Below are 25,465 nucleotides of genomic sequence, written 5' to 3' on the forward strand. Positions count from 1 at the left end.
TTTCAGCCTCATCTTGTACTTCCCATGCTTCAGCCTCAGTTTCAGCCCTTTTCCCAAGGAGCACCTGTGAGGAATTTTGTTTAAAAAATCAAGATTTGAGTACTGGTGTGCTCATTGGTACTGAGCTGGCATTGCTTCTATGCCATTTCAGCAGAGCTAGGAAATAAATATATACATACTCACACACGCACACATTTGTATACACACATCTACATATATTTTTATATTATTTACAATATCAGAAACCATGAGCTCACACTGTCTTCCTGGTTCCAGTTCAGTTCAGCTCCACAACTCGGTGTCATTCTAGTCTTCCTCCTTTCCGTATTTGTCGTTCCCTTTTCTAACAGAAAGAAACTTGACTCCTAGTACCCTCAATATATTTCTTTGCTCAGTTCTATGATATAGTAGGGTCCCCCTCACTTTGGTTTTGCTTTCCATGGTTTCAGTTACGTACAGTCAACCGCTGTCTGAAAATATTAACTGGGAAATTTCAGAAATAAACAATAAGTTTTAAATTGCATACCTTTCTTAGTAGTGTGATGAAATTTTGAGTTGTCCCACTCCGTCCTGCCCAGGACGTGAATCATCCCTTTGTCCAGGGTATGCCATCCGTTAGTCACTTAGTAGCCATCTCAGTTATCAGATCAACTTTCCAGGTATCACAGTGCCTGTAGTCAAGTAACCCTTATTTTACTTAATAATTGGCCCCAAAGCATAAGAGTAGTGATGTGGCAATTGGGGTATGCCAAAGAAAAGCTGTAAAATGCTTTTTTTGAAGTGAAAAGGTAAAATTTTTTGACTTATACGGAAAGAAAAAAAAATCGTATGCTGAGGTTGTTAAGATCTACAGTAAGAACAGTAGAAGATTCTGTAAAATTGTTGAGATGGAAAAAGAAATTAGTGCTAGTTTTGCTTTTGCATCTCAACCTGCAAAAGTTACAGTCACGGTATGTGATAAGTGCTTAGTTAAGATGGAGAAGGCATTAAATTTGTACAATAAGATATTTTGAGAGAGAAACCACATTCACGTAACTTTTATTACAGTATATCGTTGTAATTGTTCATTTTTATTATTAGTTATCATGGTTAATCTCTTACGGTGCCTAATTTGTAAATTAAACTTTATCATAGGAATGTATATATAGGAAAAGACATTATATGTGGGGCTCAGTACTATCCATAGTTTCAGGCATCCACTAGGGGTTTTGGAATGTATTCCCTGCTGATAAGAGGAGACTGCTATGCAGAGAAGGTAATTTCAGAATTGATAACCCATACCACTGCAAAAAACAAACCTAGTAACTTGAGTTCATTATTTGTTTCCAATTTTTATTTTAGAATGAGAGTGTATATATAGTCAACTGTGTTCCAGAGTTAGCTGGGTGACTTCTTCCCACTTCAGTGCTCTGCTAGTTGTTATTCATTATACATAGTTAGGTTCATTTGTTTCCATTGTGTTTCACTGCAGAGTTTTCCCTCTGTCCTTATTGGTTTCTGTACTTAAGTATAGAAAACATGGAAATTGTTGCCAAAATCAAAACTGTATAAAAAGAATGTAGGAATGTCATTCCCCACTACCCTCATCTCTTCTACCCTGCTCCCACCCATGCTCTGTAGGGCAGGAGAGTGAGGCTTCATCTGCCGCTCCCCTTGCTCGCGTTGCCACCTGGACCATCCCCCCAACCCCTGCACCCCCCACTCCCCAGCCCATCCGTGGGAAAATTGTCTTCCATGAAACTGGTCCCTGGTGCCAAAAAGGCTGAGGACTGCTGCTGTAGGGAACCAGCCTCAGTTCTGCTTTTATCCTTCCTGTATCTCTTTTTTGCAAAAACAGATACATATATATTTTTTTCCTCACTTAGCCTTATATAAAAGGGGGCATGGTATATGTGCTCTTTTACATATTTTTTCCCCTCACTTAATATATTCTGAAAATCCAGATCATCCTCATTCTTTTTTTTTTTGTTTTGAGGTTGGCGAAAGAAAGGAATTATATTCTGCCCCTGCAGTAGAGTTTTTTGTTAAATATTGGACATTCATCTTGGTTTTCCATAGGAAGAACTTATTTTTTCACACTTAAAAAATGATGCAAAACAGACGTTTTAAACAACTTTAAATAAACAGTTCCATAATAATGGCATACAGAATTGCTTGTCTTGGCTGTTTCTGGTTATGGTGAATTTCCTGCTTGAGTTACTTCATTTATGGAGGCATTTTAGTACACAGACTGAGCCAGATGGCCTGGGTTGGAATCCTGGTTTGGCCACTTACTGGCTTTGTGACCTTACACTTAACTACTACAGTGGCTTTGGTTTCCTCATTGTACATGAGGGTGGTTGTGAGGTTTTAATGAATTTGTGTGTGCAAAGTGAAGAACGTTGCCCGGCACATGGTACACACTATATAAAGGTTGTTGGTATCATTCTTGTATTTAAGGAGGATGGTGGTATGAATTGATTACTCTCTAGAGTCAGTCTGTAAAATCTAAAAACATCTTAGTCATTTGTTTCAATCATCTCACAATAAATCTATCATCTGCTAGTTTATTTAGCAAACCTGAAAAACTCACACTTCCTTTTCACTGCTTGTCTATTCACTATTCAAGAGAGGTATCATGTAAGAATAAAATTTAGGAAAAAGAATTAGCAAGAGAGATGAATGGATTCTTCACACTGAATGGTAGACACCTGATGGCTTTTAAGGAAGAGACCCCCATTTTTGAGACACGTGATGAAGCATTTGATGTCCCAGCTAGTAGCTTAAGAAAGGGTGTCTGAAGTAACTTGATGAGTGATATGCTGTATCCCATTTGTTGCAGTTACAACACACCCAGTAAAAATGTTATTGATCTTGAAGAATAGAATAAATACATTCTCTCATAATATGACCAAAGTAGCCTGAAATCTGTGATGTAACTGTTCACAAGGAAGAGGAGCATTTTCTGCTCTTTAAGGGGACGTGCAGGTGAAATTGTTCTTGGCTTGAGTTCTCATTTGATTTTCAGAGATGGGTGTTATTTTTACATCTGTACAGCTGCCGCCTTTGTGAACTGAAGCTCTGTCATCTCTCCGCAGGGATGCCTCTTCGCTGCTAGATCCAATGGAATGCACAGACACAGCCGAAGAACAGAGAGTACACAGTCCTCCTGCCTCCTTAGTGCCAAGAATCCATGTGGTTTTAGCCCAGAAGTTGCAGCACATCAACCCTTTACTGCCTGCTTGCCTTAACAAGGAGGAGAGCAAAACCTGTAAGTGTAAGTGCTAAAGCCTCGTGGCCCAGAGACTGACCCAGCATGTGAAAGCTGCACGGTGGAGCTGTCAGCCAGATTCTTGGTCGTCAGAATAAATTTCTCCAGCGATCACCATTTCTTTGCCCCACTTTCCTTTATGTTAATTCTCTTCATTAAAATGAGGCCCCCCAAAAGGTATACACGCTGTCTTATTTTGACAGCTGGCATCACTTATTGACCAATATTTTAAGTCCATACTAGTCATCTACTGACGTGCAGTGCTTTGTTCCAGTTACTTTTTAACCTAAGAGACACGAGAGGAACTGGTTTGTGTTCTGAATCTGGTCTCCTTTCTCTCTCCAGTTGTTTCTAGTTTCATGTCTGAATTGTCTCCAGTCAGAGCAGAACTGCTGGGGTTCCTCACTCACGCCCTTTTGGGAGACAGTTTGGCTGCTGAATATCTTATATTACATCTCATTTCTACAGTGTAAGTGCTCTGTTCTTGGTGGGAATTAAGGGAGTTTGGTGTTTTGTTGAGAGGGGAAAAGAACAGAAAGGTTTCTGTTTTTATCAGGCTTCATCACCAGATGGTTATTTATTTAGTGTATAACAGGTGTTATACCAAATCACAGAAATTCCTTTTTCACTTTTCTCAGTGTCACATGTAGCATTTTGATTGTATCTTCTTAAATTTAAGAGCAAAAATCAGATAAAGAACCTGGCTAATGAGTAAAATGAGTTGTTTTATCCTTTGTGCATTCTGAATTCTCTATTTATACATCCCAAGGCTCTGTGAGGTCCATTTGGTGTACATCTCACTTGTATGTGGACATGTGCCCCTCTCCCTTTCACTTCACTACAGCTCTTTGTTTTCTGATTTCAAAATAACATGTGTGCCTTCAACAAGTTCCAAGAGCATAAAGAAGAAAATTGAAATTGTCTGTAATCTCACCACTTAAAGATGATCTCAGTTAACAGATCTTGGTACCTGTTCATATCATCTTTTTTTTGTTTACATATGTATCCATCCCTACTTAGATCTCAGTTATACTCTAAACAGATCATTATCTTGCTTTTATCATTTATGTTAAGCGTTTCCTATCATAATTCTTCTTGAACCTCTTAATGGCTGTGCAATATTTCATTATAGACAGTTGTACTTTTTCCCTAAATGTTAGGTTTTCCTACTTTTTCTCTGTTTAAATAATCCTCCAGTAAACATCTTTGTACTATAAATCTTTCCTCAGGTAGGATTTGAGACAGTAGTACATGATGGTTGAGAGCATAGACTCTGGAACCAAACTACCTGGGTTCAAATTCAGCTCTGTCACTTCCTGGATACGTGAACGTGGGCATGTTTCTTAAAATTTCTGTATCTCAGGTTTCTCATCTGTAAAATGAAAACAATAATACCTACCTCAGAGTGTTTGGGAATTAAATGAGAAAGCATTTAAGTACTTAGAACAGTACCTGGCACATGCCCAGCACTTAAATATTGGCTATTATTTTTATTGTTGTTTCTGCTTAAAAAAACAACTGATCAGAATAATCTGCTTTAATTTTAATGACAGTATTAAGCTAATTTTTCTTCGTTTGCTTTTTGATGGAGATCAGGAAATCATGTGAGTATCTTATTGGTTGATATCTTTTTTTTTCTAGATATACAAGAAGAGATGTTCTTCCACTAGGAAAATTTACGGTTAACTTGAGTGGGTGTCCACGGAATAGTACCTTCACCGAACACTTATATCGAATTATTCAACATCTAGTTCCAGCAGTAAGATCAATATAAATATGTATTATAAGCTTAAGTACACTTTAAAAGTCCATCTAATTGTCTTTCATTCAACCCAAACATTTAACTTTGAGATGTTAACAGACCTCATTAAGGGGAAACAAAGCCTGCCTAGTGTCATAATTTAAAATGTACTAACTCCTAAACATTTCACATTTCCTTTATTGCCTTAGCACAGGTCTCTTCAAGTAACAACACAACTGTAGTAACTCCCTTAACATTGTACTCTCCGTTGATGCCAGTTTGTTTGTACAATTTGGTATCCTTTGTGTGCTTTAAAATCGTAAATCTAAGTAAACTCTAAATTATAGGAGCATAATTCTTTTAGTTGAGGTAATAACTTGATCTCTCCTACCCCAGTTTTAATTCCTGTTTGGAAAGTCAAGCTACCTTTATTTGCCAGGACATCTGGAACGCAGTGTTTGTGTGGTATTAAGATCTTGGGGACAGGAGAATAGCTTCTGATTAGTTGTGTGACTGGCAATGCCGATCACTTCTTTGGAAATTTAAGAGGTTGAAACAGATCATTCATTTAACCAGTGTTTATTGAGTGTCTTCTGGGCTCTTAAGAAACAGCATTGGACTAAATAGACCAACATTTCTCACTCTCCTTGACTCACTTTACACTGTTAAAAAATTATTGAGAACTTAAAGAGATGTTGTTTGGGTTTTTATTATCAATTTACCATATTAGAAGTTAAAACTAAAAACATATTAAAATATTCATTGAAAATAAATCAATTACATATGAGCAAAAGTAAAATATTTTTGTAAAAAATAGCTATTTTTCCAAACAAAATAATATTAGTGATAAAAGTGACATTGTTTTAAATTTTTGCCAGTCTCTGTAATGTCTGGATTAATAGAAGACAGCTGGATTGTCATATCTGTTCCTGCATTCAGTCTATTGTAACATGATGTTTTGACTGAAGTATATGAAGGAATGTTGGCCTTACACAGATGAAAAAGTAGTTGGCAAAGGAAGGACTTTTAATGGCATTTTCAGATAACTGTAGATATTCTTCTGATACTAGACCAAAACTGTCCATATGGCATTTTCTTCAGGGATAGTTGTGTGAAATCTGTAATCTCACCAATGAACTTTTTATACTCTGCTATCGTAAATTCATTGGTCTGTCTTGCACATTGAATGGATCTTTTATCCATGTGTGATTTTGACCTCATGGACCCCATAAAAGGGTTTCAGCAACTCCCTGGGAGTGCCCTGGATCACTCTTTGTTGGTGGTGGAAGACCAACAAATAATAAATAATATATATAGTATGTCACTGAAGTGCCGTGGAGAACAGTAAAGGCCCAGGGGAAGGGGATAGGGAGTGCTGGGGGTAGGCCAGGGTGGAGTTGCTGACATCTACAGCGTGTCGGGGAAGCCCTCTCCAGGGTGGAGTTCAGGGAGAGACTTGATGCAAACCCAGGATCAAGACACAGGGCCGTATTGGGGAAAGTGTCCTGTGCAGAGAACAAGTTCAGGGTCCGAGCGCAGCGTGCTGGGCATGTTGAGGAACACCAGCCTGAGGGGCCGGTGTACTGCCATGGAATGAGTGCTGGGGAGGAGCGTAGGACGTGGGGTCTGAGTGGCAGCCTAGGGCCGCTCAAAGCTTGAGGCCAACATTTAAGTAGCACATACTTGGGACGTGAATTATATTTTTAAGTATGAAAGTGATATGAGGAAAGTACTCAGGATTCTTGCATGGTAAGGTATTTCCTTTTTGTTCTTTTTATTCTACATCACTTGGTAGTGGTTTGTTTTACTGTTTCATTTTTACCATATCCCACTCCCTTATATTACTCTTATGTTTGTGTTTAGCACTGAACTTTTTCTAAACACTTACCTTTTTAATATCTTATTTAGTTTTCGTAGCAGTAAGTGTGAGTGACCTACTTTTGCTTATATGGAGCTGCACCCTGCTCTATGCCACCTTTTGTTTCGACAGACTCTGTTTCTTTCGGGGTCATTTCCTTGTATCTATAATATGACCCCCCCCCCCCGCTTTCTTTGAATTACTGAGCCAAAGTACAAAAATCCTCTGCATTTTGAAAATACATCTTCTCTCTTCCTTGACATCCTTCCCCACCCTAGTCTCCACCCGTACCACACATAATTCTTTATGGTCCAGAGTGATCTTAGATTGGAGTACAATGCAGGGTGCAGAGGGCACTGGGTGGTGGGCTCAGGAAGACGGAGGGAGGTGCAGGTGGACTTAACTGATTTTCTGCTGCTGAGACTGGGTGAGGAGGTGGCTCTCCCGGGTAGAGCAGGTTCCGAGACCCACAGCGCTGCTGACAGTGTGGAGTCCTCCACACCTCAGGCCTCCTTGGAGCAGTTTGTTTAGAGGTCTGCAGCTGTCTGTGCTGAATGAATATAGTTTTATTTTATTTTCAAAATTTATTAAAAATTTTTAAAATGGAAGTATAGTTGATATATAAGTTACAGGTGTACACAATATAGTGATTCACAGATTTTTTAAAAGTTGAAGTACAGTTGATTTACAGTGTTGTGTTAGTTTCAGGTGTACAGCAGAGTGATTCAGTTACACATATATATCTATTTTTTTCTCAGATTCTTTTCTCGTATAGGTTATTACAGAATATTGAGTATACGTCCCTGTGCTGTATAGTAGGTCCCTGTTGGTTATCTGTTTTATATGCAGTAGTGTATTATGTTAATCCCAAACTCCTAATTTATCCCCCCACCCCTCAGCCCTTTCCCCTTTGGTAACCATAAGTTTGTTTTCTGTGTCTGTGGGTCTATTTCTGTTTTGTATATAAGTTCATTTGTATCTTTTTTTTTTTTTTTTTTTTAAGATTCCACATGTAAGTGATATCATACGATATTTGTCTTTCTCTGTCTGGCTTACTTTACTTAGTATGATAATCTCTAGATCCATCCATGTTGCTGCAAATGCCATTATTTCATTGGATTTTATGGCTGAGTATTCCATTGTATATATGTACCACATCTTCTTTATCCATTCATCTGTTGATGGACATTTAGGTTGTTTCCATGTCTTGGCTATTGTGAATAGTGCTGCTATGAACAAAGGGGTGCGTGTATCTTTTTGGTTTAGAGTTTTGTTTGTATGCCCAGGAGTGGGATTGCTGGATCCTTTGGTAATTCTATTTTTAGTTTTCTGAGGAAACTCCATACTGTTTTCCATAGAGGCTGCACCAACTTACATTCCCACCAACAGTGTAGGAGGGTTCCCTTTTCTCCACACCCTCTCCAGCATTTATTATTTGTAGACTTTTTGATGATGGCCATTCTGACCAGTGTGAGTGATATCTCGTAGTTTTGATCTGCATTTCTCTAATAGCAATGTTGAGCATCTTTTCATGGGCCTTTTGGCCATGTGTATGTCATCTCTGGAGAAATGCCTACTTAGGTCTGTGCCCACTTTTTTTTTTTTTTTTTTGGCAGTGCGCGGGCCTCTCACTGTTGTGGCCTCTCCCATTGTGGAGCACAGCCTCCGGACACGCAGGCTCAGCGGCCATGGCTCACGGGCCCAGCCGCTCCATGGCATGTGGGATCCTCCCGGACTGGGGCACGAACCCGTGTCCCCTGCATCGGCAGACGGACACTCAACCACTGTGCCACCAGGGAAGCCCTATGCCCACTTTTTGATTGGGTTTGTTATTTTGTTTTGTTTTGTTTTGTGTTTTTTGCGATATGCGGGCCTCTCACTGTTGTGGCCTCTCCCGCTGCGGAGCACAGGCTCCAGACGCGCAGGCTCAGCGGCCATGGCCCACGGGCCCAGCCGCTCCGCAGTACGTGGGATCCTCCCGAATCGGGGCACGAACCCGCGTCCCCTGCATCGGCAGGCAGACTCTCAACCACTGTGCCACCAGGGAAGCCCGGGTTTGTTATTTTGATACTGAGCTGTATGAGCTGTTTGTATATTTTGGAAATTAAGCCCTTGTCAGTTGCATAATTTGCAAATATTTTCTCCCATTCTGTAGGTTTTCTTTTCATTTAGTTTATGGTTTCCTTTGTTGTGCAAAAGCTTTTAAGTTTAATTAGGTCCCATTTGTTTGTTTTTGTTTTTATTTCCATTACTCTAGGAGATAGATCCAAAAAGATATTGCTGCCATTTATGTCAGAGTGCTCTGCCTATGTTTTCCTCTAGGAGTTTTATGGTATCCAGTCTTACATTTAGGTCTTTAATCCATTCTGAGTTTATTTTTTTATATGGTGTTAGAGACTGTTCTAATTCATTCTTTTACATGTGGCTGTCCAGTTTTCCCAGCAACACTTATTGAAGAGACTGTCATTTCTTCATGGTATATTCTTGCCTCCTTTGTTGTAGATTAATTGACCATATGTGTGTGGGTTTATTTCTGGGCTTTCTGTTCTGTTCCATTGATCTATATTTTTGTTTTGTGCTAGTACCATACTGTTTTGATGACTGTAGCTTTGTAGTATACTCTGAAGTCAGGGAGCCTGATTCCTCCAGCTCCGTTTTTCTTTCTCAAGATTGCTTTGGCTATTTGGGGTCTTTTGTGTTTCCATACAAATTAAAAATTTTTTTTTCTAGTTCTATAGAAAACGCCATTGGGGGCTTCCCTGGTGGCGCAGTGGGTTGAGAGTCTGCCTGCCGATGCAGGGGACACAGGTTCAGTTCGTGCTCCGGTCTGGGAAGATCCCACATGCCGTGGAGTGGCTAGGGCCCGTGAGCCATGGCCGCTGAGCCTGCGCGTCCGGAGCCTGTGCTCCGCAACGGGAGAGGCCACAACAGTGAGAGGCCTGTGTACCGCAAAAAAAACAAAAACAAAAACAAAAAACGCCATTGGTAATTTGATAGGGATTGCATTGAATTTGTAGATCACCTTGGGCAATATAGTTTGGTGTTTGTCCTCTCCTCTCACGATTACTGATTTAGATATCGTATTTGTATATGGATGATTTCCTACTTCTACTCTATGTTTGCCTTTACTGATGAATATGATTTTAATTCAGGGAGCACAGAGGAAAATTAAGCTTTTCTCTCTCTGTCTTGATGTGTAAATAAACATTTTATTTTCTGTTTTGTTAGCCTGTGGTCAGTTAAAGAAGTTAAGCCTCTGAATATTTGATATATATATCAGTTGTCTATCATTTGTTTCTGGTTCACTGGTAAAATAAAAAGTATTCTTCAAGAATACTGAACAAGACAGCTGAAAATAAAGCAGCTCATAGAATCAGAAATTCTTATGATGGAGAAATTTTTGTTTCTAAGAGCTCAAGAAACCATGAGACTGCTTACTCCCTTAGAAATAATAAGCTCTTTCTTTCCATTATAAAATGTAGTGTTTAACTCCAAATATATGTTTTCTTAAAAGAGGGAAACTTAGTTCCTTGATCATTAAAAAAATTTCTCTTTGCAGTCTTTTCATCTGCAGATGACTATAGCGAACATGAACCACTTGAAATTCATTCCCCACAAAGACTACACATCCAATCGCTTGGTCAGCGGGCTCCTCCAGCTGCCCAGCAATACTTCTCTTGTAATTGATGAAACTCTCCTGGAACAGGGGCAGCTGGACACGCCAGGTGTGTGCACGGACGTTGTCCTTCCATTTCTAACTCCCAGCAAAGCCAGGCGTGGTAATGATCTTCTAAGGAATAACTGAACAAAGACAAATTCACACTTCACAAGTACTTAAGACAAAGGCTTGCTCTGTGAATTTGGTTAAAGCATATATCATTAACAAATAAGTTGTGTACATCAACTATGTTTTGTGATAGTTTGAAAATAGTATGATAATACACCAAGTAGCAGGTAGCTTTTTAAAGGCTGAAAAGGGAGGAGGTTTTGCCTTTAGTCCTATATTACCTCAAAAGAAAAGTTGTAGAAAAGATCTAATAAAACATTTTCTACCAGCCAATGTGATTTAAAAATTTTTTTTCAAAGAATCTCTGAAAAAATATTTAGTAGATCAGATGGCTTGCACTAACCTCAGTTATGGAACATGTTATAAAATTACAAGAAAGCAGATTGCTTTATCTATGCTCAAATGAGAATTAAGACACTTCGCTGGTGTAAGTTCAAGAGGTAAAAATAGAAAAAATAGTGTAGACTGGGTAGAATTAAGGCAAAGGTGAGTATAAATTCAGTAAAATTCAGTAACTTTATCTCTGTATAAAAATAATTTTGGTTCTACCAGATTATTTTAGCCCTGTGAAGATGCCACATACAAAATAATCATACTTTTATCGGGAACTATTTTATATCTAATTGCACACCAGATGCTTGGTATTAGATTTGGGGTGGGTGGGGGAGGAATCTTGGCTCCAGAAGTACGTTTGTGTAGCTTGACAGATATTATCTGTGAAGCCTATTAATTAATGACCATTTAGAAGATTGAACAGTGCCTCATATACTTTTTTTTAAAGCAGTAGAAATCTCATGTCTTATTATTAATGTCAGCAAAACTAATTTGGTTAGGTGATTAAAATCAAGTTACTGAAAAATTATTCCCTTGTTTTTGTAGGTGTTCATAATGTGACTGCCCTGAGCAACCTAATAACTTGGCAGAAGGTGGATTATGACTTCAGCTACCACCAGATGGAATTCCCCTGCAATATTAATGTTTTTATTACTTCGGAGGGGAGATCACTCCTGCCGGTAATGAAGGGTCATTTTTAAATGGACGGAGGTTATATTGGAAAGATATCTATATTTTTGCTTTGTTTCTTGGTACTGCTTATTATTAATAAGTTAAACTTGTTTCAGAGTTGTGGCTGCCGATTATTAATGAGGGAACTGCTTATTTTGTTCTCTGGGATGAAAACTTTGTATCTGTAAAGAAAATCACAAGACAAGCAAAGAAAACTCTTGGCAGCAGAAAACTCCCACATGTAGGGAGAGAAAGTAGAAACTGTCTGTAAATTGCCTGATTAACATCCAGACCTTTGTTCTTGCTGCCTCTGTTCCATTGTTTTCTGCCAATCCTACGTGAGAAATATTTTAGAGTTCCTTTTAAAATGTTCCTAATCACCTGGTAATTATTTCTATGCTTTATCATGAAATGCTCTGGTGAATCATCAGTGACTAATGAAGAGAGCTTTTACGTCTGAGTCATTAATGATGAGAAGTATGCCCAGTTGTTGAAAAGGCGTACAGTTGCTCTGTATAATGATGTTCACCCTTGATATATGAGGAACTGCCTGTGAATGAGAATGAAATGGCCCAGTGGTAAATTTCTGTGGGAAAGTGTGATTTGCTATATGTGGTTTCTAGAAATGCAGTTCAGTAAGAAATAGAGTACATGTTCCATGATTAAGGAAACATCTATAACATTTTAATTAGCTGCTTTTTAGAGATTCACTATCTTTTTATATGTTTACTGATACCATTGAGGAAACGTAAGTAACCAAGAAAAGGCTAACTTCTGTAATTATTGCTGAGTTACAGTGCATAGAAATTAATATTAAAAAGTGACCTCCCCCTAATAATGAATTGTATTTAATTCCCTTAGGGGCTGATAGAGATAATGCATCCCCCTGAAACTCTAGGTTGATTTAGGAACTTGGAAAATGATGTGTACTGTTTCTCATTTTAGGCAGACTGCCAGATCCACTTACAGCCACAGCTAATTCCACCAAACATGGAGGAGTACATGAACAGCCTTCTCTCTGCGGTGCTGCCTTCCGTGCTGAATAAATTCCGCATTTACCTGACCCTTTTGAGGTTCCTGGATTATAGCATATCTGATGAAATAACCAAGGTGTGTTTGGGTTAAAACAAAGGATTTCCCTGTGTTGAATTGGGATATTTAATCAATTTACATTTATTGTAATTACTGGTAAGGTAATCTTGCTATTTGTTTTCTGTGTCATATGTCTTTTTTGTTCCTCTAGTCCTCCATTATTGTCTTCTTGTGTTTGAAATAGATATTTCTAGTGTACAATTTTAATTTCCATGTCTTTTCTTTTATGACATATTTTTTTTCTTTAGTAGTTGCCCTGGGAGCTACACTAACATCTTAACTATGATAATCTGGGATTAATTTAGGATTATGCCAGTTTAAGCACAATAGTATGCAAAAACTTTGCTCCTTTATACTTCCATTCCTTCTCCCGCTCCTTTGTGCTTTATTATCATTCACATTACGTCTTTATACACTGATACGTCTGTCAACACATTTGTAATTATTGCTTTATGCAGTTGTCTTTAAAGACATTTATACTACCTTTTATATTTACCTGTGTAGTTACCTTTACCAGTGATCTTCACGTGGATCCGAGTTACTTTCACTTGAGCCTGGAGAACTCTCTTTCGTATTTCTCAGTATTTTTTATGGGGGAGCTCTGCTTGTGACACATTCTCAGTTTTTGCTTACCTGGGAATGTCTTAATTTCTCCTTAATTTTTGGAGACTAATATTGCTGGATGTAGAATTCTTGGTTCATAGGCTTGTTCTTTCAGCACTTTTAAGTCCTCCAACTGCCTAGTGGATTTTCTGAGGAGAAGTCAGTTTCCAGTGAGGGTTCTTTGTACACAATGAGTCATTTTTCTCTTGTCCTTTCAAGATTCTCTCTTTGGCTTTTGACAGTTTAGCTGTAATGTGTCTACATATGGATCTCTTTGAGTTTATCCTACTTGCAATTTATTGAGCTTCTTGGATGTGCAGATTAATGCACATTTGGGGGGAGTTTTCAAGACATTTGGTAAGTTTTTGACCATTATTTCTTTAAGTTTTTTTCTGCCCCTTTCTCCTCTGTGGCACTCCCATGTATGTATGTGGTACATTTGATGGTGTCCCACAGGTCTTTGAGGCTCTGTTCAGTTTTCCTCATTCTTTTTGCTTTCTGTTCCACAGACCAGATAATTTTGGTCAGCCTGTCTACAGATTTGCTGAATCTTTCTTCTGCCTTTCAAGCGAATTTTTAATTTAAGCTGTATTTTTCAACTTCAGAATTTCTGTTTGCTTTTTAAATAATTCCTATCGCTTTACTGGTATTTTCTATTTGGTGAGACATCATTCTCATACTTAAAGTTCTTTATTCATGGTTTCCTTTAGTTCTTTGAATATATTTAAAATAGCTAATTTAAAGTCTTTGTGTAGTAATTCCAATATTTAAGTTTCCTCAAGGCCTTATTTCCCAATGAAGGGGGCTACACATTCTTGTCTCTTTGTATTTCTCCTACTTTTTGTATTGAAAACCAGCTTTTTTATAGATGATTTATTTTTTTAATCTAGTTATTTATCTTTGGCTGCGTTGGGTCTTTATTGCTGCGTGCAGGCTTTTCTCTAGTTGAGGCAAGTGGGGGCTACTCTTCGTTGTGGCGCACAAGCTTCTCATTGGGTGGGTTCTCTTGTTGCAGAGCACGGGCTCTAGGCGCGCGGGCTTCAGTAGTTGTGGCTCGCGGGCTCTAGAACACAGGCTCAGTAGTTGTGGCGCACAGGCTTAGTTGCTCCGCGGCATGGGGGATCTTCCCGGACCAGGGCTCGAACCCATGTTCCCTGCATTGGCAGGCGGATTCTTAACCACTGCGCCACCAGGGAAGCCCAAACCAGGTGTTGTAAATAATGTAATTTGGCAACTCTGCTCTGGCAGATTCTGCCCCCTCCCCACCTGCCCCCCCAGGGTTTTGTTGTTGTTGCTCTTTGTTGTTTAGTGACTTTTCTGAACTGATTTTTAAAAGTCTGTATTCTTAGTTGTATGTGGGCACTGAAGTCTTGGCTCAGTTAGCTCAGTGGGCAGTGATTGGATAGAAATTTAATTTCCTTAGATGCCTGGAAGCAGTCTCCCAGTCTAAGCTAAGGGACTCTGTATCCATGTTGGAGCAATCCTTTAACACTCAGCCATGCAGTTTACAGCTGCCCCCTAGCCTTTGCCTTCTACTTGCACAGAGCCTCAAGGTTGTTCAGTGGTGAGAGCTTATGGCCTGCCTACTCAGGCTCAGATCTTCTGAGCATGTGCCCAGCCCTGGGCATGCATGTGACCTTCTAAATTCCTGGTGGTTGGGGATAGATATACACACCCACACACACACATATTTGTGTGTGTGGGTGTGTATATGTATATGTGTATAAAAGAATATATATGTGTGTGTATATGTATATATACATATATATGCATATGTGTGTATATGTATATATACATATATATGTGTATTCCTCCCCCTCCAGATCCCCTTAAGGATATGTCATTCCCCAGATTTTCTCTTTTTTTTTCTTTTTGGTTTGGTTGTTGTTTTTTTTTCCCACAGTGACTTTTGAATTTTTTTTTTTTTATACAGCAGGTTCTTTGTTTTTTTTGTGTGTGTGTGTTACGCGGGCCTCTCACTGTTGTGGCCTCTCCCGTTGCGGAGCACAGGCTCTGGCTGCGCAGGCTCAGCGGCCATGGCTCACAGGCCCAGCCGCTCCGCGGCATGTGGGATCTTCCCGGACCAGGGCATGAACCCATGTCCCCTGCATCGGCAGGCCGACTCTCAACCACTGTGCCACCAGGGAAGCCCTATATAGCAGGTTCTTATTAGTTATCCATTTTATATATATTAGTATATATATGTCAATCCCAATCTCCCAGTTCATCACACCACAACCCCACCACTTTCCCCCCTTGGTGTCCATACGTCTGTTCTCTACTTCTGTGTCTCAATTTCTGCCCTGCAAACCGGTTCATCTGTACCATTTTCTAGGTTCCACATATATGCGTTAATGTACAATATTTGTTTTTCTCTTTCTGACTTACTTCACTCTGTATGACAGTCTCTAGATGCATCCACGTCTCTACAGATGCCCCAATTTATGTCCTTTTTATGGCTGAGTAATATTCCATTGTATACATGTACCACATCTTTATCCATTCGTCTGTGGATTGGCATTTAGGTTGCTTCCATGTCCTGGCTATTGTAAATAGTGCTGCAGTCAACACTGGGGTGCATTTGTCTTTTTGAATTGTGGTTTTCTCTGGGTATATGCCCAGTCGTGGGATTGCTGGGTCATATGGTAATTCTATTTTTAGTTTTTTAAGGAACCTCCATACTGTTCTCCATATTGGCTGTATCAGTTTGCATTCCCACCAACAGTGCAAGAGGGTTCCCTATTTTACACACCCTCTCCAGCATTTTTCTTTGTAGATTTTCTGATGATGCCCATTCTGACTGGTGTGAGGTGATACCTCATTGTAGTTTTGATTTGCATTTCCCTAATAATTAGTGATGTTGAGCAGCTTTTTATGTGCTTCTTGGCCATCTGTATGTCTTCTTTGGAGAAATGTCTGTTTAGGTCGTCTGCCCATTTCTGGATTGGGTGGTTTGTTTTTTTAATATTGAGCTGCATGAGCTGTTTATATATTTTGGAGATTAATCCATTGTCTGTTGATTTGTTTGCAAATATTTTCTCCCATTCTGAGGGTTGTCTTTTCGTCTTGTTTGTAGTTTCCTTTGCTGTGCAAAAGCTTTTAAGTTTCATTAGGTCCCATTTGTTTATTTTTGTTTTTACTTCCATTACTCTAGGAGGTGGATGAGAAAAGATCTTGCTGTGATTTATGTCAAAGAGTGTTCTTCCTATGTTTTCCTCTAAGAGTTTTATGGTGTCCAGTCTTAGATTTAGGTCTTTTATCCATTTTGAGTTTATTTTTGTGTATGGTATTAGGGAGTGTTCTAATTTCATTCTTTTACATGTAGCTGTCCAGTTTTCCCAGCACCACTTATTGAAGAGACTGTCTTTTCTCCATTGTATCTCCTTGCCTCCTTTATCATAGATTAGTTGACCATAGGTGTGTGGGTTTGTCTCTGGGCTTTCTATCCTGTTCCATTGATCTATGCTTCTATTTTTGTGCCAGTACTGTATTGTCTTGATTACTGTAGCTTTGTAGTATAGTCTGAAGTCAGGGAGTCTGATTCCTCCAGCTCTGTTTTTTTTCCCTCAAGACTGCTTTGGCTATTCGGGGTCTTTTGTGTCTCCATGCAACTTTTAAGATTTTTTTCTCTAGTTCTGTAAAAAATGTCATTGGTAATTTGATAGGGATTGCACTGAATCTGTAGATGGCTTTGGGTACTATAGTCATCTTCACAACATTGATTCTTCCAATCCAAGAACATGGTATATCTCTCCATCTGTTGGTAGCATCTTTAATTTCTTTCAGCAGTGTTTTGTAGTTTTCTGCATACAGGTCTTTTGTCTCTGTAGGTAGGTTTATTCCTAGGTATTTTATTCTTTTTGTTGCAGTGGTTTCCTTAATTTCTTTTTCAGATTTTTCATCATTAGTGTATAGGAATGCAAGAGATTTCTGTGCATTAATTTTGTGTCCTGCAACTTTACTAAATTCATTGATTAGCTCTAGTAGTTTCCTGCTGGCATCTTTAAGATTCTCTATGTATAGTATCATGTCATCTGCAAACAGTGACACTTTTACTTCTTCTTTATCAATTTGTATTTCTTTTATTTCTTTTTCTTCTCTGATTGCCGTGGCTAGGACTTCCAAAACTATGTTGAATGATAGTGGTGAGAGTGGACATCCTTGTCTTGTTTCTGATCTTAGAGGAAATGCTTTCCGTTTTTCACCATTGAGAATGATGTTTGCTGTGGGTTTGTCATATATGGCCTTTATTATATTGAGGTAGGGTCCCTCTATGCCCACTATATTGAGGTAGGGTCCCTCTATGCCCTATAATGCGAATGTTTTTGCATTTAATGTTGTCCCAGAAGTCTCTTAGGCTGTCTTCATTTCTTTTCATTCTTTTTTTTTATTCTGTTCCGCAGCAGTGATTTCCGCCATTCTGTCTTCCAGGTCACTTATCCGTTCTTCTGCCTCAGTTATTCTGCTATTGATTCCTTCTAGTGTGTTTTTCATTTCAGTTATCGTATTGTTCATCTCTGCTTGTTTGTTAACTCTTCTAGGTCTTTGTTAAACACTTCTTGCATCTTCTCGATCTTTCCTCCATTTTTTTTGAGGTCCTCGATCATCTTTACTGTCATTATTCTGAATTCTTTTTCTGCAGCATTGCCTGTCTCCGCTTCATTTAGTTGTTTTTCTGGGGTTTTATCTTTTTCCTTCATCTGGTACGTAGCCCTCTGCCTTTTCATCTTGTCCATTTTTCTGTGAATGTGGTTTTTGTTCCACAGGCTGCAGGATTGTAGTTCTTCTTGCTTCTTCTGTCTGCCCTCTGGTGGATGAGGCTGTCGAAGAGGCTTGTGCAAGTTTCCATATGGGAGGGACTGGTGGTGGGTAGAGCTGGCTGTTGCTCTGGTGGGCAGAGCTCAGTAAAAGTTTAATCTGCTTGTCTGTTGATGGGTGGGGCTGGGTTCCGTCCCTGTTGGTTGGTTGGCCTGAAGCGACCCAGCACTGGAGCCTACCTGGGCTCTTTGGTGGCGCTAATGGCAGACTCTGGGAGGGCTCACACCAAGGAGTACTTCGCAGAACTTCTGCTGCCAGTGTCCTTGTCCTCACGGTGAGCCACAGCCACCCCCCGCCTCTGCACAGGACCCTCCAACACTAGCAGGTAGGTCTGGTTCAGTCTCCCCTGGGGTCACTGCTCCTTACCCCTGGGTCCTGATGCACACACTACTTTGTGTGTTCCCCCCCAGAGTGGAGTCTGTTTCTCCCAGTCCTGTCGAAGTCCTGCAATCAAACCCCTCTAGACTTCAAAGTCTGATTCTCTGGGAATTCCTCCTCCCATTCCTGAACCCCCAGGTTGGGAAGCCTGACATGGGCCTCAGAACCTTCACTCCAGTGGGTGGACTTCTGTGGTATAATTGTTCTCCAGTTTGTGAGTCACCCACCCAGTGGTTATGGGATTTGATTTTATTGTGATTGCACCCCTCCTGCCGTCTCACTGTGGCTTCTCCTTTGTCTTTGGATGTGGGGTATCTTTTTTGGTGAGTGCCAGTGTCTTCCTGTCGATGATTGTTCAGCAGTTAGTTGTGATTCAGGTGTTCTCGCAAGAGGGAGTGAGCACATGTCCATCTACTCCACCGTCTGAACCAATCTCTCTCATTCCCTAGATTTTCTTTTTAATGGTTTTGGCTAGCCTGCTGTTTGCCCCAGCTGTTACCCAATGTCTGGGATGGCTAAGATGATCAGTAGTTGCTTCTGATTGCTTTTGATAAACTCTCTGGGGGAATAGGCTACTCACAGTGGGCAAGTGCCAAGTCAGGTTAAATAAAGACAGGCTTGCAAATGGATTCTTCCTGGGAACTACCAGACAGTCAAATAATAACAGTTCTCTGGGAATGGTGCTTTGACAGCTCCAGCCCCACAGCCCTCTCCAGTGGTTGCCAGGCTGGCTGTTTTCAGGGCTGCTTGGAGGTGGGTAGAGGAATAGGGCAAATTTAAATGCCTCAAAGCTCACTGTTCTTCCTATCTTTCTTGAAAAAATGCTCCCCGAATTGTTTCAAGCATCTGGTTAATGTGTAGAGTTTTGAAGAAGCTGATTTTGATCATTTTTGCCTGTGTTCTTGTTCCCTTTAATGGTGGTGAGGATCTTCAGAGGTCCTTACTTGGCAATTTTTGCTGACGTCTCTCTTCCCTGTGTTTAAAGGCATCATGTTTGCTATGCACGTTGCTGGCTTTTATCTGTTTGCCTGGTGTTCTCAAATGAATCTTGAGTTTTGTTACTTTGTTTAGAGTACTTTCCTCAGTGGTATAACTTATGTGTAAAGTTTGGTTTTCAGTCCTTTTACCCATATTATTACCTCATTTGTCTAAGATGCAGGGTGACTTCCTCATTTTCACATCAGGCAAGGCACCATGTTACCTTCCTTTTCCCTACAAAATGCAAATGTCGTTTCCTCATAAGGAATAATTTTAAAGTTCATTTACTGTTTGATAAAGGCAGTTGAAGATGATTTTGTGGAGATGCGCAAGAACGATCCTCAGAGCATCACTGCCGATGATCTCCACCAGTTGCTCATTGTAGCTCGGTGAGTGTACATGTCCACGATTGCCTTTTCATTGAGCTGTAGATAAATCTGCTTACTTAGGGTAACTGAGGCAGACTTAGAAAAATGGAAATGAACTTCTTCCTTCTAAAAATCCCTTGTGGAATGACTCATTGAGAGGGAATCAGTGGCCAGGGATCACCTCAGTGGACCAGGCATGCTCCCTGTTCTCCACACTTCAAAGAGGGAATCACCCTCCAAATATGACAAAGTGTTCCTTTGTAGAAGTCTAACTTGGTTGTTGAGCTCTGTAGTTACCAGATGGTCTTGTCTCCCACAACAGTATTAAAAAAAACTTACAAACCAGTAGGTCTTAAAAAAAAAATAGTCATTATTCTAGGTCTAGACTTAAATTTGTTTCTGTATTTCAAACCAGGTTTCTGTCTCTCAGTGCTGGTCAGACAACACTGTCAAGAGAACGATGGCTAAGAGCAAAGCAGCTAGAGTCTTTAAGAAGAACCAGGCTTCAACAGCAGAAATGTGTGAATGGAAATGAACTTTGAAGGTACTGACATCTATGAAAGAGTAATGGGCGAATTGTAGCCACATTATTGTAAAATTCAAATATCATTTATACCACACTGTTTTGTAGATAATTTGTATCAAAAGAAAAAACCAATGTCTTTTCCTGAAATCACACCTGGTAACATCTAAAGTTTATATAATATTCAGTAAGGGCTTTTTCCTTACTGATTTTACGGAGCTTTTGAAGTTTGTTTTATAATTATATAAATTAGTAATGTACAAAATTGTATTTGATATTAAAAGTTTAATATTGATAATGTTGCTGATTATACCATTTCCTTAGTTTCCGTAGCTTCAGCTAAGTCATAGGCCAGACTCTGTTGAAATGCTAACATCAACATCATTTGAAGAAAATGGTTGCAATTCCAAAGTCAGAGGAATTGTTCACTTCATATTTTTATGTCTTTCCAATGAACAGTGGGTGTGAATGTGTACAGTGGTCCAAGTTTGGGGAATGGAGCATACTTGCCATAATTCACATGATCATGTGAAATTCTATAATATTATCTCCCAGACATCTGACCACAGCTTTTTTCCATTTAACAGTTGTTAACAACATGCAAAACAAGTCTTTAAATGGCAGTGGTTCCCAGACGTTTTGGGTTTCATGGACCAGTAATACTTCTAAAAATTGTCAGGATTGACAGAGTTGCCAATTTATTTTGCCAAGTAATCTGAAAGAAGTCACTGTATTATCACTCTTTTTTCCTTCATGAAAGGACAATCTCAGAACAAGAGATAGTCCTTTAAATGGAATAAATGTAGCTTTTTGAAAAAACACTACATTGTCCTTATTTTTCTCATTTCACTCCAGTGCATTTGGGAACCACTGTTTTATGGACTCGCTTAAGGGAATGCTGTCTGCCCTGTGAAGTTGTTTTGCCCAAATAGGAAGAGGACAAAATTTATTTAACTTTTTAGAAAATGCCTTCTTTAGAAAAAAATGGTTTTTAATTCTTTTCCTTAATAAATGTCATTTAGTTGCTGTGATTACATTGGATTTTGCACTTTTTATATAAATTTATCAATTAGTTCCAGATGTATTAGATGAACTAATATTATCTGCTAGTCCAGGAATGCCCTGATAAAACTGTATGTAGGTAGGTTTTCCCCAGACAAATTACAGTTTTAGTACAAATTTTCAAAGGAATAAAAATATTATCCATAGCTAGAAAGCGAATTGATACAGTATAGTAGTATAAGTGGCATCAAGAATCTTTGAAAAGGTTAGAACACTACTTTTAAGCTATCACTGGTTATATATAAAGATTAGTTTCTCTTAGTAACTTAGTCGGAAACATTAGAAATCAGTTAAATGATTACTTAAATTCTGCACCCCCCTGGCCCCCAAGGCCTAAAGTGACATTGCTAACCAAGAAAACAGGGTCAGCCTTGAAAATGGAGGAGTTTATTATGCCTCATGAACTGAAGTGAAAATTACTAGTTGTTTAACTTTTCCTAAACGCAAATCTATTTTTATAAACTAATGTAAATAATCTGTTTATATTTAGAATTCTAACTGGTTTTCATTTTTATAACTGGTAGACTAGACCTTCCTTAAACTTTTAGAAATAAAACAAAGGCTCAACTGGATTTGTGGGAATAAAATTCAACAGAGTAGATGAGTTACTGTGTGTTTATTGTGCCAGTGTGAATTGTAATTTACCAAAGAGAAGTACATAATTTGCTTGGTCTTACAGAGAAGTTCCCCTGAAAGGAAAACCCTTTCAAATAAATAAAACTTCCTAAATTACTAGTACTTTGGGCTGTTTTTCATGAATTATGAGACTCACCCCATGTGATCTTCTGTGTGGAAAACCATTACCAGACGTAAACTTCAGTATGAGAGGTGGTGCAGCACGGCGTCCTCCCTCTGAAGTCCCATTCAGGTAAGAGATTAGTACTCTGGGCTTCAGAAATCCTTTTCTCCTTGGACAGTGAAGTTTGTTGTTCTAATGCAATGTTAATCCTATTTGAAGCACCGGGAAACTGAACAGACATCTATATATTATCACCTTGATTGAGATTAAATTTTAGTTTTAATTTTAGTTTTAAAATTAATTTTAATTAACTTGATTTTAATTCCTTAATTTTAGTTTTCAAAAATCTCTTTGGAACTAATTTCTTTGGAGCTTAAAAACACATACTTTTATCACCTGACCTTGACTTTATTTTCTTTCATGTTGTAGGACATCTAATAGTTTCAAGAAAAGGTGGTAAGAGAAAAAAGCATTCAGTTTCGATGTTTGGTTTTTAAAATTTGATGGTTTGGGATCCATTTCATCATTTTTAAAGTCATGAAAACAAACACTTCAAAAGAGTAAAGTATTAGGAAAGGCTGGGACCAAGTGTTCAGTTATGGCAAACTTACCTTGTTTCCAAATTCTTTAGTCTGACATAAAATATCAAACCTTTATCTTCAAAATATTATTCAAGGAATTCTCATAGACATTGTCACTTTAAATTATGATGATATTTTATTTTAAATAGTCACGACATCTGACACTTCAAAAAAGATAGCACTAATAAATAACAAAAGTGGAAATATCAAAGTTACAACAGACATAATGTTTAGCTGAGAATCATTTCAACAGAGTAAGGCTCTAAAGATATCAGACAAACCAGTACTTGTTTGGAATAAGGTGTGCAACTTTCTTACTGTATAGGCTTACACACAAGGCCCCGGTTCCATGTGGTCAAGGTTACAGTCATAAAACCTAAAGTTTTAGCACAGTTGTGCTTCAGATTAAACTTTCAGTAGTTGTGCTCGACTACACAGGATGTTATGGACTGCCCCCTGCAAAAAATTACAACTTGAAAGACTTCTTTCAAACATTACCAGTATCCAATATGTATACGTTCTTAACATTTCTGAAAAGAGAGCAAAATTAATAGGTGCTGGTGTTCACATCTGACAGCTCAGGTTTTATGACTGACAAGTCTTAATGCTCCTAGACTTTCGAGTGTACAAGGTAGCAGTATTTTAAATTTAAGTAGAATGTGGGGAAAATTAACATCAAATGGGCATTCATTTCTTGACTGTAACGCCATTAGCCCTCAATTAACTCTTTATAGGGAATGGTTAAGCCATTAAAAACTTAAACCAACAGTTTTTATATTAAAATGCTTTGCCATACTAGTAACACTTTGAAGTCACTAAAAACTAAGTATTTACCTTGTAGAGGAAACACACAGAAATGAACTGACAAACAGAAAAACAAGTTACGAAAAATGCTAATCACCTAAATGGATCCATGTCCACCCTTTGTGTCTACTTCATACATTCTCCCCACCCACCCAACTCCAAAAAATGTTCAGGTTATTACATCCCAAAGTAATCTATTCCTGAATTACTTTTAAAGAGACAAACTGCTCTGTAGTGTATAAGCTACTTAGGTCTACATTCTAGGATGATGCACTTCCACTGTCCTAGCTCTCAAATTTGGAAATCTGCTCAGGTTCAGTCTCCTTTTAAAACCTTTCCAAAATAAACATAATTAGAATTTGTGATCCCTAGATTCAAAGACAGTACAGGTTATATGACACCTTTTTTTTTTGGATTAAATAAAAGCCACAGGATTCTGTGTGGCTAAAAACTAAATCTGAATTATTCGTGTCTGGCATTGAGTAAACATATTTTTAAGTTCATTCTGCTGGACTTCATTAACTCCTTCAGGTTCTGCAGGGCTCTTCTGAACCTTTGCCACTGCAAAGCTTATCCCCTGGGTTAATCCAGCTTGGGTAATAGTAGCAACCTGGACCATGGAACTTCGAATCTTTGCAAAGGGAGAGACTGCTCTGCTGCTACAGCTCTCTGAAGGAGAAGGAGTTACGTGAAGCCCTCTCTCGAGTTCAAGTGTGCCAGATTCGGAGCCGGGGGTCTTTTGAGATACAACCGAATGCACTGGTTCAACTGACAAAAGCTGTGGGCCTGCTGCAGAAAAAGACACATCTAACTGAGATGGTCGAGAAGGTATCTGTTCCGCTGATTCAAATTGAGTGTCTTCGTTAGAAACTTGATTGGTCACGTGATTTCCTTCCTCACTAGCCTGCTGAGAAACAGACCTGGTTTCTGACAGCTGGCTCATTTTGTTTTGTGCATCGTGAACAAATCTGTGGCAATAAATATCCACGGGCTTGGCAAAGCCAGTCAATGTGTGTATGTTGTCAGCAGAAGGACTTTTCTTCTGAGAAGACTCACAGCCTTTTCCAGGCCCACTTTCATGAGCAAGAGTAACCTCTGAAGGAACATGAACGCTAATATCAGTGCTGCTCATAGACTGGGATCGACTGCCTAATTGAGGTACTGAAGCAATAATACCACAACTAGGAAGAACATAGTCTACTGGCCCTACATTCTCTAAAGAGTTAGCTAGCTGCCTGTCTTCATCAGACTTGGAATTTGTAAGGAATTCATCAGAGTGGTATGAGTCATTATCTGAAGACATTTCCCCATCTGACTCTGCCTGGGCTTTACTATCCACCACGCTAGTGTTTTCCATGGTTTCAAGACTACTATCTGATTTCCAAAGGTTTACTTTTAAGTTTGGTTTTAGAAAGTTAACTTTCATTTCAGGTTTTGTAAAGTTTCCTAGCTTTCGTAGATTGCCAATATTTACATTGGATTTGGTCTGTTTCACTTTTTGGTTTAGAGATGAAAATTTGCTCATTAAAAATTTTTTTCCCTGGGCCAAAGAGCCTTGATTTTGAGATCTGATGCCAATGATGTCTTCATGAGGTTTGCTGCTCTTCCTACAAATTAGAAAAGAAAAAAGTTAATTTCCCCATGGAGGCCAATTATTAATGTAAGTGAAAACTCTTATTTAAAATGGCCCCAATTCAGTACACTGCTAAATGATAAACCCAGATAACCCCTTGGACTTGATGCAAGAACATTAATATCCAATACAAATATGTGAGCTATAGACAATTTTATATACAAAATATCATTTCAACATATAATCAGTATTAAAAGATGATTAATCAGATATTTTAATCTTTCTTAAACTAAGTCTTTGGAACA

At 38.8% G+C, this 25,465-nt stretch overlaps 2 protein-coding genes across 5 annotated transcripts in view; one reads left to right on the forward strand and one right to left on the reverse strand.

Annotated features, from left to right (window-relative positions):
* Positions 1-22,201, forward strand: part of MCMBP (minichromosome maintenance complex binding protein) — a 68,038-nt gene extending 45,837 nt beyond the window's left edge. The window contains exons 9-16 of one of the 3 annotated variants that reach the window (XM_019940123.3): positions 3,078-3,256; positions 3,596-3,719; positions 4,892-5,009; positions 10,409-10,574; positions 11,516-11,649; positions 12,587-12,751; positions 19,811-19,899; positions 20,294-22,201. In XM_019940123.3, the coding sequence (XP_019795682.1) occupies positions 3,078-3,256; positions 3,596-3,719; positions 4,892-5,009; positions 10,409-10,574; positions 11,516-11,649; positions 12,587-12,751; positions 19,811-19,899; positions 20,294-20,420 (1,102 nt within the window). In that variant the 3' untranslated portion in view covers positions 20,421-22,201. The remainder of the gene's footprint in view (positions 1-3,077; positions 3,257-3,595; positions 3,720-4,891; positions 5,010-10,408; positions 10,575-11,515; positions 11,650-12,586; positions 12,752-19,810; positions 19,900-20,293) is intronic. The other 2 variants (XM_019940124.3, XM_073793893.1) reach the window with 2 other exon arrangements.
* Positions 15,179-25,465, reverse strand: part of INPP5F (inositol polyphosphate-5-phosphatase F) — a 100,442-nt gene continuing 90,155 nt past the window's right edge. For both annotated transcript variants that reach the window (XM_019940121.3, XM_019940120.3), the window contains one exon: positions 15,179-25,194. In XM_019940121.3, the coding sequence (XP_019795680.1) occupies positions 24,039-25,194 (1,156 nt within the window). In that variant the 3' untranslated portion in view covers positions 15,179-24,038. The remainder of the gene's footprint in view (positions 25,195-25,465) is intronic.

The sequence above is a fragment of the Tursiops truncatus genome, chromosome 16 (assembly GCF_011762595.2).
Source record: "Tursiops truncatus isolate mTurTru1 chromosome 16, mTurTru1.mat.Y, whole genome shotgun sequence".
Lineage (NCBI taxonomy): Eukaryota > Metazoa > Chordata > Mammalia > Artiodactyla > Delphinidae > Tursiops > Tursiops truncatus.